This window comes from Mixophyes fleayi, chromosome 1 (genome assembly GCF_038048845.1).
Source record: "Mixophyes fleayi isolate aMixFle1 chromosome 1, aMixFle1.hap1, whole genome shotgun sequence".
NCBI lineage: Eukaryota > Metazoa > Chordata > Amphibia > Anura > Limnodynastidae > Mixophyes > Mixophyes fleayi.
Genome location: NC_134402.1, coordinates 138,691,327 through 138,713,352, shown reverse-complemented (window position 1 = coordinate 138,713,352; position 22,026 = coordinate 138,691,327). Strand labels below are relative to the sequence as shown.

The window sequence follows — 22,026 nt, the reverse complement described above, 5'->3', positions numbered from 1 at the left end:
TTCTTTTAATTCACATTAATAAAATTGTTGCATATGTGTTAGGAGCCGCGACGGCCACAGACACCGCCGCGACTCATCTCTTACCTCACCTGGCATCCCGGCCGTCTCCTTGACGTCCGGGACGTCACTTCCTCCAGTTGGCCCAACCGTTGCCAAGACGCCGAGTTCTCTGTACAGCGCGGCTCGGCAATAGTGCAGCCGGGCGAAGGCACTGATTCCTCCCCAGCCTGTGGGCTGATTAATGTGGTCATTATCTATTTTACCTGGCCTGTGTGTAAATTACAGGGCTGAGCCCTGATTGGTTGGTCTGTGTATTGAAGGCAGGGAGGGCTTAGCCTCCCTTCCAGTTATAGCTCTTCTGACCCAATTTGCTGACCTTCTGTCTGTTGTTGGATTCTGTCCTGTGGAGACTCTGTCTGTCGGATTTTCTGTGTATGACCCCTGCCTGTACTTTGGACTCTGCCTGTTTGCCCATGATCCTGACCCTTTGGACTCCGCTACTTTGCCTGTGACCCTGACCCTTGGCGTGTTTACTGACTACCCTGCTTGCCTGTGACCCTTGACCTCTGCTACTGTCTGACTATCCGCTGCCTTCTATTCAGCCTCCTGGCCTGCCGCTACGGGCCTGTATTACCAACTCACACTACGCCTGGAGTTAAGTCCTGGGGGCATCTGAGTACCAGTGAGCATATAAAGCTCTAAGGGAAAGGCGGCTGCTAAAGGTGAAGACCTCAGCCATCTAGTTCTGTGAGTTGGTGATCAGACCGTCAGCCTAACAATATGTGAGTATGTCTACTTGTGCCTATTACATGAACAATGAAACCATTGGTAGATAATAATGAGGCAGGATAGAGCAGATTTCTGCATCGGAGAGATACCTCATTGCAACCTCCATCTATGTGTACCCCAAGATCCAATTTATGGTAATTCTGTTAAACAACATTGTGTGATTAGTAAACGAAAGCAAGTAAAGATGGCAGAGCAGTGGACCATCCAAAGTGTGCGCTCTGAGATGTAGAAGTATATTTACACCTCTCCCACATTGTCATTCCCAAGGTCATTTTAATAAATGGATGTGCGCTCCTAGTTCCTAGTACTAGAGTTTGTATGGAAAAAGATATAAGATATAAAAAGCTACAATCTCAGAATCCTGTCATGTTGCTAGTATGTAACATCAGCCTCCATGATTGCAGACGGATGGTGGCAGTCTGCTAGTGAGATCTAGAGCCCTCCTGCATGAGCATGGGAGAAAAGAGCCACTGGTGGATTTACGCCAGGGTTAAAAGTGGTGCGTTTGGAAAATATCAATACTTATTTTAGGAAAGTATAGTAGGGTTTCTGTAGTAAAAGAAAATCAAAGCATTATTTGAGAAAGAGTATGTAAATGAATATACCAATTAAATAAAATATAGACTGTAGTACATTAGATAGCAGTGACTGATTTCTTTATTAACTTCAGGATCAATGAAAAAAATATTTTTTAATGAAAAAGATAGCTTATTGGTTTATGTTATACAATGTATATAGAATGTTCTCATACGTAGGCACGTTTCACACAGTACAGGGCGATCAGCACCTTTCTTTCTACTTATATTCCATTCGCAGTAACCTGTGCCGAAATAGTTAGTTGATACTAAATGCATTTCAGTTAATTAATATTGGAAAGGCCATAATGTAGGAATGGCCATGTTGGAAGGTCTTCAACAACACTGTGTTACATCAAAACCTATTTCAGACACTACAAGCACTACATTGGCAAGAAGAGATTTTAGTTTAAAATACTGTGAAATCCCTTAATGAATACTATGCATGAATACCTATTAGAGTAATAACACAATCAACTAAGAAAGGTGATTATTTTTCCTTTATTAATGTCTACTAGAACATTTTATAGTAAAGGTAATGGGTATAGAAAAAAGAAAAAGGGGAGGAGGGGGGTACATAGTGGGGAGCAGACATAACAGCTCACATTGTCAGGTTCAAATAGAGTAATACACGAGGATTCACTGCCAGGTTAAAATGATAGCTCCATGCTTCAGCTCGTGCCATAAAAAGGCAATGATAGCATTTAGCTATAAAAATAAAGTAGTCACATCTATCTTCTTCCACGTCTTCTATTTTAGACTGCAGGAACAGAAACCAGATCTGGTACTCCTGTGAGTATATTATTTGAAGGCACTTTCAGTTACTGAGTCTTCTGCTTGGTTGTAGTGTGGGAATTGTCACCTTTCCACCTGCACACAGAAGGTGAGAGTCACCATGGCATTCTTACATCCATTATGTAACAGGGAACATTCCTTTAGTAAGATTAAGAGCAGCCTTTTCTTTTTAATAGAAAACTATGTGATAGAGAAGTGTGTGAAGATTATTGTGGGAATCCCACATATTTTGGCCTTGAAAGCCTGTCAGCCCATGCACCTGCAGGTGAAATGTACTGTATGGTGTACACACACAGACCTCCCGGATTACGCGGTACACATCTAGAATGTCCAATTCTAACATTCTTTCTTAAGCATACAGTGTCAATGGAATGAGGAGTCTTCTCATGCTGGATTAGTTCTATGTATAGTGAAAGAAGAGGGCGTAGATTGAGTAACATAGATTTATTGTCACAGAATGCATTAGAAATTGTTTAGATAGCTTACCTCCTTGCAGGAGTCTAGTATCATCTTTAAAAGGCTTTCTCAAGTTCCAAGCTGTTGTTAGAGGATTTACAGGAATGTTTTATTTATTACTATTGTGATCTAAAATTCTCTTCATTGAGCAAAGCTCTCGTAGACATAATTTTCCTTTCCACTGTTCTCTTTGCTGGATACCTTGAACGTAATCTGGTCAAGCCAGTACCTACTACTTATTCTAGTGTATGTGGCTTATCGTTCTGTTCTAAGTCACAGACTACTAACAAATATCATCAATATGGATTATGTGTTCCCTGTGTCTACATGGTGAGTTTATACTCAGGAGCACCGAGAGGGGGAGGCACGTGCAAACTAGAGGGGCCCAGGCCTACCTGTGTATTGGAAGGAGCCACCAACCTGGTGTAGCCTGCCCTCGTTGGTGGCTATGAATAGGACCCCAAGAAGTTGCTGTACCAGGGCTGAAATTTCTCTTTGCAGTCCTGTCATCAAGGTATTGCTGAACTCTTAATAATTCTTACTATTTAGATTCTAGTCTAAAGGGAGATATATTTAAGAATACAGGGAAGTTTTGGAGATACCATCTGCACTTACTGTCAGAAGTAGTCTTCCTAATATTAGGAATAATAATAATAATAATAGGAATATTTCTAGAGTTTTACATTTCCTAAATACTTTTTGTTGTTTTTACAGACTTTACTAAAATTAGAAATAAATTATAGTGTGTTACCAGGCTTCGTAGACAATAATACATAAGCAAACAAAATAAGCATAATTTCAAATGGAGACCTGCTAGTCAGACAGTAACTCAGACGCACACTTAGGGAGGGTTTCCTGTTGCCCTGAAAACACCGTACGCCACTGTTTCACTCCACCTTAGCTTCATGTATTTTTGCATTGATGGAGTGGTGAAGCTCCAGGCTGTTTGACTGCGACACTTAAATCAGATAGATGCCCCAGAATGCCGTGTGCATGTGTGGTGGGACAATCAAACATGCTTAGAGGAAGCAAGTTCACACTTCGTCTCTGAGCAGCTTAGGAGCAAAGTGCAAATAAGAGCTGCAGCAGTATGTATGAGGATGGCAATGGAGCATGAGAAAGGGCAATTGGATGTAAATGAGACATGAGAAGGAGGCAATAGAATGGAAATGCGAGATCAGAGGGCAGTAAGTCATTAAAAGGGGTGATGAAGCATGGCAATTATATATATATATATATGTATATATATATATATATATATATTAGGGATGTGCACCGGCGACTTTTGAGGTCTCGTGTTTTGTGTTTTGGATCCGGATTTTCGTTATTTTTGAGGTTCGGATTTGTCTCGCAAAACACTTGACGAAAGGTCTCGGTTCGGATTTAAGGTATTGGATTCGGATTTTTTTTGAAAAAAACATAAAAAGTTTAAAAATCAAGTTTTTGGGCTTATTTTCACTCCTAGGCTATTATTAACCTCAATAACATTCAATAACAAGCATTTCCACTAATTTACAGTGTATTCTGAACACCTCACAATATAGTTATTAGTCCAAAACGTTGCAACAAGGTATCTTTCTGGACTGCGTAGAGGAGTGGGTCACCACAATATATATTAAAAACCCTGAACTTTTATGATTCGCACCAATAATTGTACCTGGACTGCGTAGAGGAGTGGGTCACCACAATATATTAAAAACCCTGAACTTTTATGAATCGCACCAATAATTGTACCTGGACTGCGTAGAGGAGTGGGTCACCACAATATATATAATAAGAAAACCATCAACTGGTTTGATTCGCACCAATAAATGTACCTGGACTGCGTAGAGGAGTGGGTCACCACAATATATTAAAAACCCTGAACTTTTATGAATCGCACCAATAAATGTACCTGGACTGCGTAGAGGAGTGGGTCACCACAATATATATAATAAGAAAACCATCAACTTGTTTGATTCGCACCAATAAATGTACCTGGACTGCGTAGAGGAGTGGGTCACCACAATATCTTAAAAACCCTGAACTTTTATGAATCGCACCAATAAATGTACCTGGACTGCGTAGAGGAGTGGGTCACCACAATATATATAATAAGAAAACCATCAACTTGTTTGATTCGCACCAATAAATGTACCTGGACTGCGTAGAGGAGTGGGTCACCACAATATATTAAAAACCCTGAACTTTTATGAATCGCACCAATAAATGTACCTGGACTGCGTAGAGGAGTGGGTCACCACAATATATATAATAAGAAAACCATCAACTGGTTTGATTCGCACCAATAAATGTACCTGGACTGCGTAGAGGAGTGGGTCACCACAATATATATAATAAGAAAACCATCAACTTGTTTGATTCGCACCAATAAATGTACCTGGACTGCGTAGAGGAGTGGGCACTGGGCACCACAATAAAATATATAAAAAACCTTCAACAGGTCTGCATTACACTACACATACGGCTGCTCCTCCATCCTCTCCATCATATACATGTTGGAGTTTTAGCATGTGACAACCTCTTGTTTTTGATAATGTCAGTGCATTTTGAATATTTTTCAATTTGCCCCACACCACTGAATGTACTTTATCTATGATACGCATCTATCTATCTTGACTGCGTAGTGTGGTGGCCCCGGTACACAATTTGGTACCGAGGCCACAATATAATTAAAAAACCCTCCACGTGTCGGAATTCCACCAAACAAGTATCTGGACTGCATAGTGGGGTGGCCCCGGTACCCAATTTGATACCGGGGCCACAATACCTCCTCAAAACATGCTCCAGACAATTCGTCATTGACAGACCCCAGACAGACAGGGTCGTAGTGTTACTGTTTGACTTTGTAAACCCAAAAAAATGTCCCTGTTGCACTTGCACATAGTCGTGCAATCAAGACTGACTTTTTCATTTAAAGGCACGATCTTTCAAGTGTCAGAAAGAGAGAGAAGACACAGGAGAGGAGAGTTGTAGCTGGGGACCTGGGGTGGAAGCTCCCAGGCTCCCCCAGCATTGCCTGGAAGTCTGAGCGTGGTGACTGAGCCAGGGCAAGGAATGTGTGCCCTGGATGAGGGGGAGAACTCCATGCCACTATAGTGAACCCAAGAGAGAGGGGGACACTGCACATGGAAGAGGCCCTGGAGTGAGGGCTGCTACAAGAGGCATGGTAGCTGTAGTGTCAGATCCTGAGGCTGAGAGTACACAGAGTGACGTGTCAGAGCACAGGAGACATTATCCCCGCAGAGGAGGGATGAGCTGCAGTTGAGAGGTCTGCTGTTGAAATAGGACATGCACACTTTAACAAACCAATCATTTCAGCGACAGGGCCTACCAAACAACTTTGACTGAAATGATTGGTTTGTTTGGGCCCCCACACCAAAAAAGCTATTCATCTCTCCCTGTACAGACTAAACAGGCTCTACTGAGGCAAGATGTCGTCCTCATCCTCAACCTCTGATTCCTCTCCCCCTACAGTGTCTACTTCCTCCTCATCACACATTATCAATTCGTCCCCGCTGGACTCCACAACCACAGGTCCCTCTGTAGTATCTGGAGGGCAGTGCTGTACTTCATTGAGGAATTGATTATTCATTTTTATAAACATCATTTTTTCAACGTTGTGAGGAAGCAACCTCCTTCGCCGCTCACTGACCAGGTTCCCCGCTGCACTAAAAACTCTTTCCGAGTACACACTGGAGGGGGGACAACTCAGGTAAAATAGAGCCAGTTTGTACAGGGGCTTCCAAACTGCCTTTTTTTCCTGCCAGTAACAATATGGACTGTCTGACATGTCTACTTGGATGGTGTCAGCAAAGTAATCATCCACAATTTTTTCTATTGTGACAGCATCCAATGCAGCGAGAGTAGACATGTCTGCAATGGTTGGCAGGTCCTTCAGTCCGGACCAGATGTTATCAGCATCCCCGCCAGTGCCTCTTTTGGGAAAACTGAGCTTTTTCCTCGCAGCCATAGATGTGGAAGAAAATGAGGGTGGAGCTGTTGGCATGTCACGGTCCTCTTCAGAGGACAATCTCCTGACCAGCAGGTCTTTGCACCGCTGTAGATTTGTGTCCGCCGGAAACAGAGACACAACATACGCTTTAAACCGAGGATCGAGCACGGTGGCCAGAATGTATTCCTCTGACTTTAAAAGAGTGACCACCCTCGGATCCTGGCAAAGCGTACGAAGGGCTACATCCACAAGAGCTACATGCTTGCTGTAATCGCAATGGCTTACCAGCTCCTCCCTCACTTTCTCCAGCTGCTTCTGCAACAGCCTGATCAGGGGAATGACCTGACTCAAGCTGGCAGTGTCGGAACTGACTTCTCGTGTGGCAAGTTCAAATGGCTGCAGAACCTTGCACAACACGGAAATCAGTCTCCACTGCGCTTGACTCAGGCGCATCCCCACTCCTTTGCCTATGTCGTAGGTGGCTGTGTAGGCCTGAATGGCCTTTTGCTGCTCCTCCATCCTCTGCAGCATATAGAGGGTGGAGTTCCAGCGCGTCACAACCTCTTGTTTGAGGTGATGGCAGGGCAGGTTCAAGCTTTTCTGATGTGCCTCTAGTCTGCGGTAGGCACTGGCTGAATGCCGAAAGTGTCCAGCAATTTTGCGGGCCACCGCAAGCATCTCCTGCACACCCCTGTCACTCTTGAGGTAATGCTGCACCACCAAATTAATGGTGTGGGCAAAACATGGGACGTGCTGGAAATTGCCCATATTTAATGCCCGCACAATGTTACTGGCATTGTCTGACACCACAAATCCCCATGAGAGTCTAAGTGGGGTAAGCCACTGGGAGATAATTTCCCTCATTTTCTCTAATATGTTGGCAGCGTTGTGCCTCTTATTAAAGCCTGTAATGCACAATGTTGCCTGCCTTTGCATGAGCAGCCATTTTGTAGATGCTGCTACTGATGCAGCTGTTGCTGTTGCTGCGGAAGGGGATGCATCTACCCAGTGGGCTGTCACAGTCATATAGTCCTTCGTTTGCCCAGAACCACTTGTCCACATGTCCGTGGTTAAGTGGACAGTGGGTACAACCGCATTTTTAAGAGCACTGAGGACACTTGATCGTACTTCTCTGTACATTTTTGGTATCGCCTGCCTAGTGAAGTGGAATCTCGAGGGGATTTGGTACCGGGGACACAATACCTCCATCAACCCTCTAAATCCCACTCCACTGATGGCGGACACCGGGCGCACGTCTAACACCAACATTGCAGTTACAGCCGCAGTTATACGCTTTGCAATAGGGTGACTACTATCGTATTTGGTGGTCATGGCAAACGACTGTTGGACGGTCAATTGTTTGGTGAAAGACTTAGCGGTCTTACGACTTCCCCTCTGGGAAGATGACCGACTAACAGCAGCAACAGCAGCAGTGGCAGTAGTAGGCGTACCGCTGCAGGATTCCTCGGATGAATCCCGTATTGAGGAGGACTCAGTCTGGCTGGTGACTTGGGCTGCAGGACTGAATCTGATGGAGATTGTGGAGGAAGTTGACGAGGAGGGTGTTGCTGGTGTGTATCCAACTGGACCACGGGATTTAGGTGTCCCTGTACCGATGAGGGTCCTAGCCCCAGTTCCTGAACTAACCACTGAACTATGAAGGTTATTCAGGTGACGTATAAGGGAGGATGTTCCTAGGTGGGCAAGATCCTTACCCCTGCTTATTTGAGCTTTACATAAGCTACATATTGCCATACATTGGTTGTCTGGATTTGGATAAAAATAACTCCAGACCGAAGAGGTGCATTTTTTGGTCTTCTGACCAGGCATGACGATGGGCTTTTTCATCCCATGGACATCAGCTGTTTCCCCCCCTGGTGCCTCATTTACAATAACCACATCACCATCCTCATCATCAAGTTCCTCCACAGCGCCAGCTACATCATCAATAGCCTCCTCCCGAGCCACCTCTTCCCGTACAGTGATGGGAAGGTCAGGCTTGACAACCACCAACACGCTTGGACTCGCCTTGGGGATTTGTGATAATTTCTCTTTAGAAGGCAGAGTTGTTTGCTGTTTTGTTGCTGACAGCATAACTCTCTTCAATTTTTTGTAGGGGGGGGGAGGAGGAGGAGGGCTAAGATCCGTGGGTGAAGCTGAACCACTAGTCATGAACACGGGCCAGGGCCTAAGCCGTTCCTTGCCACTCCGTGTCGTAAATGGCATATTGGCAACTTTACGTTTCTCCTCAGATGATTTTAAGTTTCTCTTTTTGCTACTTTTTCTTAACTTGGGCTTTTTGGATTTTACATGCCCGGTACTACGAGATTGGGCATCGGGCTTGGAAGACGACGTTGATGGCATTTCATCGTCTATGTCATGACTAGTGGCAGCAGCTTCAGCATTAGGAGGAAGTGGGTCTTGATCTTTCCCTACTTTATCCTCCAAATTTTTGGTCTCCATTATATGTAGCACAAGATACTGCAGAATGTGTGAACTTGGTAATATTGCAGTACCAATGGACTTATAATGCTGGATTGGTTTTGCAAATTTGGTTATAATTATTATATATATTTTTTTTTTTTTAAATTTTTTATTTTTTTTTACTTTTTTTTTATTTTTTACAAACTTGGGAATAATGGGGAAATAACTATGCCCTTAGAAGCACAGAGCACAGGACACAGCACCACTGGACTGAACAGGACACGGCACAGGACCCAGCAGCACTACGGAACTCAGCAGGACAGAGCACAGGACACAGCACCACTGGACTGATACTGCAGAATGTGTAAACTTTGTAATATTGCAGTACCACTGGACTTTTACTGCTGAATGTGTGAACTTGGTAATATTGCAGTACCAATGGACTTATAATGCTGGATTGGTTTTGCAAATTTGGTTATAATTATTATATATATTTTTTTTTTTTTTAATTTTTTATTTTTTTTTACTTTTTTTTTATTTTTTACAAACTTGGGAATAATGGGGAAATAACTATGCCCTTAGAAGCACAGAGCACAGGACACAGCACCACTGGACTGAACAGGACACGGCACAGGACCCAGCAGCACTACGGAACTCAGCAGGACAGAGCACAGGACACAGCACCACTGGACTGATACTGCAGAATGTGTAAACTTTGTAATATTGCAGTACCACTGGACTTTTACTGCTGAATGTGTGAACTTGGTAATATTGCAGTACCAATGGACTTATAATGCTGGATTGGTTTTGCAAATTTGGTTATAATTATTATATATTTTTTTTTTTTTTTAATTTTTTTATTTTTTTTTACTTTTTTTTTATTTTTTACAAACTTGGGAATAATGGGGAAATAACTATGCCCTTAGAAGCACAGAGCACAGGACACAGCACCACTGGACTGAACAGGACACGGCACAGGACCCAGCAGCACTACGGAACTCAGCAGGACAGAGCACAGGACACAGCACCACTGGACTGATACTGCAGAATGTGTAAACTTTGTAATATTGCAGTACCACTGGACTTTTACTGCTGAATGTGTGAACTTGGTAATATTGCAGTACCAATGGGCTTATACTGCAGGATTGGTTGTGAAAATTTTGTGGTAATTAAAAAATATTAAAGTAGTTTTTGGTATTTTATAAAAAAAACTTTTTTTTATTTTTTTAAACACAGGGGAATATTGGGGAAATAACTATGCCCTTAGAAGCACAGAGCACAGGACACAGCACCACTGGACTGAACAGGACACAGCACAGGACCCAGCAGCACCACTGACCTCAGAAGGACAGAGCACAGCACACAGCACCACTGGACTGATACTGCAGAACACAGCACAGCACAGCACAGCACAGCACTAAACAGCACAGCACTAAACAGCACAGAACTAAACAGCACAGAACTAAACAGCACAGAGGACCACCTAACACACCCTCCCTCTACCCTGATCAATGCCCGAGTGAAGATGGCGGCGACTAGCGGGGAATTTATAGGATCCGAGTATCGCGAGATCCGACAACGGGATTATGAGTCAGAGCCTCAGTTTCACTTTTGAATTTGGCGCCAATACCCGGATCTGTCTCGGATCCGACTCGGATCCGCAACGTTCGGGTGGGCTCGGATTTCAGAAATCCGAGCGCGCTCATCCCTAATATATATATATATATATATTTATATTGGGGTTTTTTTTTTACTTTATTTTTTTTAAGGCCTCATGGGTGCTTTGCCTTCACAGAGAGAGGTCACACACAGGTTATACAGTCTTCACATTAAAGCTTAGGGTTAATACACTGGTTCTGTATGGTACTGCAAGGTTCAACAGCTTAAAAGGTTTCAATGTGGCTCATATATACATGATTAAATTACACATATATACACACACATATAATTATGTTTTAGCAGTCGCCAGGTCTTACAGGTGGCTTACATTCGCCATGCTTTTTAGAACCAACCTTTGACAGCTAATCATGAATTTCCCTTGATAGCCACTGGGGCCTCTTTTACTTACTAAGCACACAGGTTAGTATACCCAGCAACCCATAGAAATAGGACATTTGTTTTCATTAAAATCATTTGTGAAGGGCAGAACTTGGGCATAGTTCAATGCATGTTGCCCACCAACGTCCTTCAAAGGATTTGCTAATTTTTCGGTGCCAAAAAAAACAGGCACAGTTCATTTCGTGACAGCACTTGTGAGCAGACACAAGTCAAAAATATCTCCCTGTCGAGGATTTTTCCAGCTGTGGCCAAGATGAATGAAAATAATAAAGTAAATATTACTTCCGAGAAAGAAAGGGTTTGTGTAACATGTTATCCAGATTCCAGCTGAAAAGCATCATATATGGACTCCTACTTATTTTCCTGGATAACTCTGTCTTAGTGGTCTTAAAAGAAAAAGCCAATAGTACTTAGAATTGTTAACACTTTCAACAATGTTATGTCTTTGTTTTGCAGTTCCACGTCATGAAAACAACTTATTTTATCAGTTTGATGTTGAGAAGGGGCTTAGTGCAGATGAGTATGAAGAAAATGATGATCCAGGTGATACTTTTTATGGCAAAATGTCTTTATTTCACATTATTGTTAAATATGTTCAGCACAGCTCTACTTTATTGGATGCTGTTATTTAGGTACCGCCATGCCATGTATTAGTAATAGCAGTATTGTGGCTAATGTATATTTGTGTGCTTTGTCATTTTTAGTATTTCTAATTATTTTGCATATCACAAATGAACCATTACTGAGTGAATATATGAATATTTTTCAATGTTTTACAACTTATTAAGCATGATTCAAGTATATGTATTTCACTTGTCTTTGTCACTAATTTGTTTCCCATTGGAAAGCTATAAACCTCTATTATTTTCATTAGTTATTAAGTTGTAGACTTTAAAGCTGACAATTTAGTTTATTTTATCATCTAGACCTCATTTCTTATGTTGGTGAGTATTTCACTGTGCAGCATTTTTATTTATCTATATCACTATACTATAAGAAAAGAAAACATACAGAAGAAAAAATTGTTTTTTTAATTACTGCAGAACATGAATGGAATAAGTGTTTTACTGTGATATGTTGTAATAATGCTGCTTCTAAAAAGTTATCCTGCTTATATATAATAACTTAATACATCAGTTGCCTGTGCATTTTCACTATTTTTTAAATTGAATTATAACTAAATTCTGAGTTTCTCTAACAATAACAAACAAAAATGTGTATTCAGCCGTCAAAGCTTCTCATTAGACATAAGTGGTCTCCATTAAGACAACTCCACTCTTAGGAATATTATTGAGTCTATGTTGGAGGGGAGACACAATACTCTTTCATTGTATGTGCCGTATAAATACATACTTAGGACTTGCTAAAATAAAGCACATTTCTTATGCACCTCCATTACTGCATTGTTCCCAAATTCCACCCATCTCAGCTGTAGAAAAAAATCCATTTTGCAGCTCATAATAGGGAAAAAATGTACTGTATATAGTCTGTGTATACAGAAAAAGTAATGATAGCGAGACTTCCAACTAGAGAACAGCAGAGGTGGTACTGTGCAAACAAATACTGAAAATGAGATTGTCTACACAGATCAGAAGCAATGTTCTTTATTTGCACATACACACAGAATAAGAATACATTCCAAGAACAGCATACATTACTGGCTTTATGCCGTCGGTAGCTAGGAATATAAAAAACAACTGGCAACGAAAGTACAGTGAATTAAACTGGTATGTAATTAACGTCAAAATATATTAATATATAAGCAATATTTCCAAATAAGCATAAGTGCTGAGGGTGGGTATGGGAAATAATAATATGGGAAATAATGAAGATGAGCAACAAGTTTTGATCTACATTACAGAACTGCTCTTCTGCTTGCTGTGCCTGGCATCAATTATCCCACTTGCCCATAATAGCTGCATCTATAAAAATAAATGTTAGTGGCACACAAGTAGCAAAAATTACTGATCTTTAGAATTAAAATGTACCTGCAATTGTCAAACATCAAATTTACTACCCTCCCGAACCTTCAAAATTGTCATAAAGATGCTGAGGTTTTCTCAGTGTTGATTCTTTTACGTGATTAAATAACCACTGTGCTAACAGCCAACGAGGGCTACTCTCACCTGAGAAGGTATTCTTTTCTTTTTAATGTAACTTGACAAATGCAGTTTGGGTTTGCAAGTTTAATATGAAAAGCAGAAGCACAGTATTATTCAAATAACTAGTATTATTAGTACGGTGTTCTCTTTTTATGTGATATAAGCCAGCCTGACCCATGGGCCTGTACTCACCTGTCTGCCATAAGGCAATTGATTGGTGTCAAGTCAGGACAGTCTTCATCCGAGCTCTGGGTAACAACAGCTTGTGAGCTGGTGGTTGAGTTCAATTCAAAAACATTCTCAATGAATTACCCCCCAAAGAAGCAATCAATGACTTCTAGTAGGGAAACAAGAAGTTGGCACCTCTCCCTGGTATGTATAATCTGTATGAACCCATAGCTCCTAGTGCCGTCACAGTACTAATTCTCATAATAATCTGCTCCTTTGCCACTGGTATCCACCTGTAGACACCAGAGCTTGTGCTGTGCTCACTAAGGCAGCATATCTGGCAATACCTGGATCACTTTTTATGGCTCTTATAGAGTCTAATACCACTTTCATACTGCCGCCCCGGCAATATCCCGGGTTGTTAACCCGGGATATTGCCGGGGCACAGGGCAGTATAGATAAGAAGATTCCCGGGTCGGGCGGGTTCATACTGCACCTGCCCGACCTGGGTTTTAGAAAAAAAAAAGTGTAAAAAAATGTTTTAATTAAAAAAAAATACATAACAAATGTTTACTTAACTTATTTTCAGCCAGCGGTGTCTCCGGTGCGTTGCCGGCTGTCAGGGGGACCTCTGGGTACTAAAATGACTTCATTTCTAGTCCATTAGAAATGACGTCATTTTAGTACCCAGAGGTCCCCCTGACAGCCGGCAATGCACCGGAGACACCGCTGGCTGAAAATAAGTTAAGGAAACATTTGTTATGTATTTTTTATTAATTAAAATCATTTTTTTTTACTGTGCCATTTTTTTTTTTTACAGTATGAATGGTGAGACCCGGGAATTACCCGGGTTGCACCATTCATACTGCAGGCGAGCGGGGTCCATCCCGGGAATTACTCCTCGCAAAATCCCGGGTCTAAGTCCCGGGATTTTAGACCCGGGATTTTGTGGTTGTACTATTCATACTGCACCAAGACCCGGGTTTTTCAGCGTGCCTCTGCAAAAACCCGGGTTTTTGGTGCAGTATGAATGGGGTATAAGCCAATTTCATGCATGCAGACTACACTGTTCTAAACCCTGGAGTGATTTCATCTGTTTCAGGAACAAGTGCTTGCACCACAAATCATTGGTTGAGGCAGTTTTGGGCCCTGGGCTGTAACCCCAATCATTATTAAGAATGTAGAGTTCTTCAGGATATCAGCATATCCTAGCAAGTTACAGCTCCCCTATAGTCTACTGAGAATGTATAAAGAATTTTTTAAAACACACAATATACTTCTCCTTCCACTGTCCTTTGACAGATCTGAGTAATGTTTATTCTTACAAGTAACAATTATGCTCATTCCTATTTGACTATAAGCCTGTGGGTAGGATTCTCTTCCTCTTACGTCATCTGTGGTACAGGTTAAAGCTTTGCCAAATGTTCTGTGTACACAGATTAAATGAATGTTACTTGTTGATTTATGTCCATTTCGTGTGTTATGTGACTGAGTCAATTTACCAACTCACAATAACACATTTGTTTTATTTTGCAGGAGTTTTGATTCATAGCTGTAACTTCGATCATGGATTGTGTGGCTGGATTAGAGATAAAGAAAACGATTTACACTGGGAACTGGTCAAAGATGCTTTAGGTAAAATTGTTTTTGAGTTATGAGTTATTTACAAAGTCCATAATGTCATTAAATCTTCTACACCAGTGGTTCACAAATGTTTTATTGTGTGACACATGCTGACATATATTATTATTATTATTATTATATGTATATATATATTCATTGTATTGATACACACCAACAATAAAATATTGTTATACATATAAAAGCACATATTTATACCATGCTACATAGGTCATATTTTATGCACCTAAATGGACTGTGTAACATCTAATCCAAAATGAAATATTTTACCAAGTATTATATGGTCAATGATGCTGATATTAGACTATGCAAATTCAGAATTGGTGTATTATAAAACAAACAAATATCATAATGGAAACAATCACATCACTGAAAGCCTACAGAAGAGTCATATAATGGATAGAGTTGAATCTTAAGCAGTGAGCAGCTGAGCAATACAAATAATATGAAAATGCAATATAATTATTGTAGTATCCCAGCCAAGATGTCAATGATTTATTCAATAAATAAACAATAATAAAATTATACTCTTATTATTTTTGTAATTATAGAAATAAGTGGTGGATGATTCCAGCAGTTCAGATAGTTTAGTGCTATTTTAGTTTTTTTATGGTGTGGGCAAGATATATCTTACAGCAGCCAGCTCATTTGGAACATCCAACATCCAACACATGAAATTCTTAGAGAGACTGAGGTCCATAGAAAATATATTGAGGCAGAATCCTGCGGGTCTCCAGTTAGAGCCAGTGTTCATAGGTGACCAACCCCTTATACCTTACATCCTCAGATTTTCACATATAACCATATGTGAAATTCTGAGGATGTAAGGTACAAGGGGTTGGTAGGATGTATAGCCACAGGGCCACCATTGGACCTGTGGCTATACATCCTATTATTGGCTTAGGGTAAAAAATGTACAAAAATGAAGTATGAATTCATATATATGTGTGTGTGTGTCTATATTACATTTAATACATTTTGATATATTTCATTTACTGCTCCCATAGGTAGGTTCACACTAATGTTTGTCTGTGTATTTGTGATATTGTCCTATGTTAAACATTATTGCTGGTTTATGCTTAGGAGGACAGTATCTAACAGTCATGGAGCCCAAAGGAAATGCTGGAAAAGTAGCACGTTTAGTGCTCCCGCTTGGACACCAGGCGCACTCTGGAGACCTGTGCCTGTCGTTTAGACACTTTGTGTCTGGAGAAAACTCTGGCAAACTGCAAGTCTTTGTACGAAGATCTGGTCATCATGGACCCGCTCTGTGGGGAAGAAGCGGAAGTAATGGGTGGGGAGAGACATATATAACCCTTCCCGGGACAGGGGTCAAAAGTGTAAGTGGAACCATTAAAAAAAAGGTGATATTTTTGCCTAAATTTGTTTATCTGAATCCGACTACCTGCTGTGTCTGGTTGTTTAATATCCTGTCTTGTCAAAATGTGCATTTAATGCGTGCTGTAGCCCCCAAAGTCACTGACAGAGACCCACATGCTGAAAATCTATTTTTCTGACTGCTCACCATCAGTCTGCCTCCAATTATGCTCCACCACTATTTAAACCATTAGACATTGTGCTAAGCCCCAACTAAAGAGTACACACATTTATAAATATAAACTTTCTCATATATACACAATTACTAATAATATGTCAAAATTACTTCATAGAGAATGCTGGGCAAAGACAATGTAATACGATAACACAGGCCTACATTCTATTACTGGTTAAGCTGCAGTGGTTCCCAAAGTGTGCGCCACAGCTCCCAGGGGTGCTGCGGCGCTGTCACAGCGGTGCTGCGCCAAGGAAGAGCAAAACAAAACAAAACAAAAAAAACTTACCAATCCGGCGGCGCCCGGGCCCTGGAATCCTCCCTCCTCGCTCCTCGCTTCTCACTGAATGTCGTGCATGACGTCATCACGCCCGACATTCAGTGACAAGCAGCAGGAGAGAGGAGTATGCTGGGTCCCGGTCGCCGCCGGATTGATAAGTTGTTCTTTTTTGTTTTGTTTTTTTCTCATCCTGGCCCCCGGGATGCAAAGGGGGCAGAGTGAGGGGATGCAGAGGGGGCAGAGTGAGAGGATTCAGAGGGGGCAGAGTGAGGGGATGCAGATGGGGCAGAGTGAGAGGATGCAGAGTGAGAGGATGCAGAGGGGGCAGAGTGAGGGGATGCAGAGGAGGGAGATTGAGGGGATGCAGAGGGGGGCAGAGTGAGGGGATGCAGAGGGGGCAGGGTGAGAGGATGCAGAGGGGGCAGAGTGAGGGGATGCAGGGGGCAGAGTGAGGGGATGCAGAGGGGGCAGAATGAGGGGATGCAGAGTGGCAGAGTGAGTGGATACAAAGGGGCAGAGTGAGTGGATGCATACGGGGCAGAGTGGGTGGATGCAGCGGCACAGAGTGAGTGGATGCAGGGGCAGAGAGTGAGTGGATGCAGGGGCACAGAGTGTTTGGAGATGAAGGAGGGCACAGAGTGTGTGGAGATGAAGGAGGGCACAGAGTGTGTGGATGCAGGGGCAGAGAGTGTGTGGATGAAGGGGCAGAGAGTGTGTGGATGAAGGGGCACAGAGTGTGTGGATGAAGGGGCACAGAGTGTGTGGATAAGGGGGCACAGTGTGTGGACACAATGTTAGTTAGTTAGTTAGTTGTAAATTATTCTTTGACAGAAATATAATTGAAAAAAATATATAAAAATATTATTTTCCCTTGGATTTATGTGTATTATTTTTGCATACAACTAAATAAGTATTTCTGTCCTGACCTAAATACTTATTACATTTTTTTGACGCAACTACTTATAAAATGGTCTGTAATTATTTTGGAGGGATGCCTTGAAAATATTATGGAGGCTCTAAGGGTGCCGTGAACTGCAAAAGTTTGGGAACCACTGGGTTAAGGTACTCAGGAACATAACTACTTTTATTTTATTTCACAGATTATCTTCAAAGCAGAACGAGGGAGAGATAGAACAGGACAAGTTGGCCTTGATGATGTCAGTGTGAAGAGAGGGCACTGCCCTAAAGCATAACCTTCAGCACACTTTGCAGCTTGTGTTTGACGACCCACCTTAAGAAAGAGGCAGGGAAATGAACACAAATTACCAAATCTGTTGTGAAAGTGCGAGACAACAAACTCACAACAAAGGAGAACTGAGGATCTTTGCATTCTCTCCTTAAAACATGACAACAGGCACAAGAACTTTCTAGCGAAAATCTGTTTTCAGAGATTATTTCAATTTGCTCTGCTTCCTAATACTGTATACACACTACCAAGCAACATTTCCTGAAGAACTGACTTGTAGAGAATCAGGAGAAACATGTCTGGTCTGGTGTGGAGTTATTTCTTGAAATATGTGTGCTTGAGCTTCTGAGAATACAAGAACCACTAATATTAAGTGACTTTTACCAAGTTAGACCACTTGTAACGGAGTAAACGGCTTTGTAAATGCATATTCTATACCTAAGTATTTATCAATGGAATTGAACTCCATTTGTATGGGTATAGCATGTTATTTAATTATGTCGAATAACTCTATGGTCAAACAATGATTTCCCGAGACCTCATCCAGAACAGACAATTGGTGCTGTCTTAGTAGGTTTTATTTTCCACATAAGAAAGGTTGAGGATGTATTTTATGTTGCTATCTCAGTCCTGAACATCTGTGCATTACTGCCTACATTTGATATTAATTTTGTACCACTTCTAAAGATAATTATGCGTTTTATTTCTATGAGTTTAGATACATGGATGGTTTTTTTCAGGAGTTTCTGAAATCCAGATTATTTTTAAGACCTGTATCATTTCTGAATATTTCCCTTAAATACGTGTCCTACTCATACCTATATACTGCATATACAGTAGTTTGTGTAGAGCATGTCAGGGATTATCCCAGAATGAGGTATGCAGATGGAACTTGTAACACAATTAAAGACATACATTTTCCACAGTAGATTTTGCATGAGATTCCTGAGGGTGACAGAGACTATTGATGGAGCTAACGGAAGAGCAGAGAGCCTGGTTTATGGGCAGCATTGTGAACAGTAGGTGGACCAGTCACGGTAAAATAATGGGCAGTAGTAAAGGAGGAATCAACCCAAATGGAGATGGAAGACAGAAGACAAACTCTTTGAGTACATGACTATTAAATTGTATTATTTACTAGGAGGAGTATATTTCCAATGAAGTCCTTGATACCACAATAGTTACACTTTCTCTGTGAAATGTTTTCATCTTAAGCAGATTTAATTTGCATAATAGAGCACCATGTTTAAAGAAAGAATAGATAGTAAATTAAGCACATACAGCATTTGTGGCATCTGTATACTACTATACTGCAGCTTTAGTCTTTCATACATAAAATGTGGACTGTAATGTGCAGTTTATGACATAAATGATTTCTGTCATCATAATAAATTGTAAAATGAACATGTTACAAAATTATACTTAGGAAGTGTATCATGAAAATGCAAAAACATATGTACTTGTTTTAGTAAAACGAATATGGTTCTGTATGCAACTTAGAATTGTATGCAAGATAGAAGTATTAGAATGGGCTCGGTAAGTTTTATCCATTCAAAGTTTTAGTTAAAGGCTACGTAGTTACTATCCTAGTAGTTATTAAGCCCCATCTGCATATCCTCTAACACCTCACCCTCAGCCCTGATCAAGAACTGCAAGTTGTCCATGATTGATGCATCCTGCATGTGTCATCCTGAGCTTATAAATAAAGCCAGTAAATGGGTTACCATGAGACAATACATTAATTTAAATATTTGTAAGATCATACAGATAATGAAAACATTTTGTGTGCATTCCTTATAAATGCAATATGTAAAGGTGGAACACAATTTACTATAGTAATAGTAAATAAATAAGATGGTCAATATAAATGTGAACTCAAATGCCAAACACTAACATTTAAAATACAATAACATACAGAAGGAAGGGACGAACTGCTAGGGAGGACAGTTTAGTTCCCCATCCCCTTTTTTGACAGCCACACTATATATTTTGTTAGAGGATGCTGCCCGGCCGCTCTGATTGTGTATAAAATACAATCAGAGTGGCCGGGAAGCATAGTCTGCCTGGTTTCTGCTGAAAGGTACATGAATGTATTGTGTGGCTGTCAAAAAAAGGGGGCGGGGGCTCACTAGCACGCACCTGCTAGGGTGTGCGATTGAGGCGATCGCCATCCCCTGGATCCGCCAGTGATAGAAGGGTACAGCAAGTTTTATTGTCTTTAACCTGGTAATAGTATAGAAATACAAAACAATAGCACAATATTCAGTGATAGACAACCTGATACACTTCAAGGGGCTTTAAACTCAATAATAACTTAAAACAATACATTTAATCAAAGAAAGAGATACCAATCTATAATAGCATATCAGCAGGCATTTTAAGCAAGTTTTACAAGCTATAACAGCAAATATGATAAAGCTGGAAGGAGCTGGGCGCTGCAGGTAAAGAAGGTCAGCCTGTTCTCCATCACTGATATAAACAAACAGCTTGAAATCCTGGTCTGTAAAAGTAGATGCCGTACAATTTAGAAGTGAAAAGTTTGTCAGGAGAGTTATTAACCTTAATCCTATTGACACATCTCTGGTGTGTCTTTCATCCAATCAGTGCTCTCAACAGAAAAGGTGTCAACAGCTTTAAGATACAATATTCTCCTGTAACAAAGATGACTGGTAGATGGTGACTCATTAGTAAGTGTCTATAAGTCTATATATATATATATGTATAAACACTGCAGGATAATAAGGGAACCTGTTGTGACTATTGGAATGATTATCCATATTAACAAAATGCCCTACAGAATTTAGAAGTACAGAAATCTGCCTCTTACGGACAACCCATTTAAAAGCCTGCTGCAGTTAGTGAAATAGATTGGTAGATATATAGAAGATGTCCCTCACTTTTACACAAGATGGAGTTATACCAGGATTTACAAGGTAATTGTCAGTCCAGTAAGAGCCATACAGTCCAGAGCCCTCCAGAGATTCAGCCACAAGAAATAGAATTGTATTTCCAGTTTCAATGTCACACATGGCACACATTCAGTTCCTATATTGTGTTTGTATTTGTATACTATTTATTGTTAACATGTATTGTGACAGTTGCTACTGGCATGGCTGTGTTTTTTTGGTTGTTTTTTTTTTTTTTGCATATTTTTGTTATATAGTCATCTGACATTCCAGCTCACAGTTATAGTATGCACCATTGGAATTTATCACTGTTAAAGACAAACATAATATATGTATAGCCCAAGTCTGTATATTTAATAAATGTAATTGTTTTCACAAGTTTTTGATTATCTGAGATTGCGAATACATGTACCATTCATTTCACTGGCATTAATTAGCCGAAAAGTATACCACTACCTACTGAAATACAAGATATGTTTGTTTTACCATGGATCTAGGTGTTAGTGGGCCCCAATGCACCTTTCCTAAATGTACTGTACTTGTAGGAATGTCAGCCTTACACTTGTACATGTTCTGACCATTCATGGGCTACAGTGGGCATTGTCTTTGTGAAAGATGAGCTAGTATTGGGCGTCCCTTTACCAGTGTTTAGACTCTGAGGGGGGTATTCAATTGACGGCAGGATCGCCGAAAATCCCGCGCTCGGAAAATATTACCGTTAATACGGTAATCCTGTGGGTAAATACCATTAATACGTAATTTACTTGCTGGATTTCAGCTCGCAGCTCAGGGAGCCGCGAGCTGAAATTCAGCGAGATATTACCGTATTAACGGTAATATCTTTAGAGCGCGGGATTTTCGGCGATCCCGCCGTCAATTGAATACCCCCCTGTATATCTTTGATTAAAAAAATAACCAAAATAATTTATAGCAGATTAAAGTAATTTTTTATTAAAATGTAAAATACACAGATATATTCCTAGAAATTGCACGTGGTGGGAAAAAGTGAAAAAGTCACTACAAAGTCAATTCTACTGCTATTTAAGGAGCACTTGTTTCTTTAATTTAACATTTTCTCTTAATATACTGCTCAGTTCATTCTCACATTACATTAATCATGACAGCGAAGGGACAGCATC

The 22,026-nt window shown here is 40.8% G+C and overlaps 1 protein-coding gene across 5 annotated transcripts in view; it reads left to right on the top strand.

Annotated features, from left to right (window-relative positions):
- Positions 1 to 21,265, top strand: part of NPNT (nephronectin) — a 92,270-nt gene extending 71,005 nt beyond the window's left edge. For all 5 annotated transcript variants that reach the window (XM_075200887.1, XM_075200874.1, XM_075200878.1 and 2 more), the window contains 4 exons: positions 11,509 to 11,595; positions 14,859 to 14,957; positions 16,047 to 16,303; positions 17,896 to 21,265. In XM_075200887.1, the coding sequence (XP_075056988.1) occupies positions 11,509 to 11,595; positions 14,859 to 14,957; positions 16,047 to 16,303; positions 17,896 to 17,988 (536 nt within the window). In that variant the 3' untranslated portion in view covers positions 17,989 to 21,265. The remainder of the gene's footprint in view (positions 1 to 11,508; positions 11,596 to 14,858; positions 14,958 to 16,046; positions 16,304 to 17,895) is intronic.
- The last annotated feature ends 761 nt before the right edge of the window (positions 21,266 to 22,026 follow it).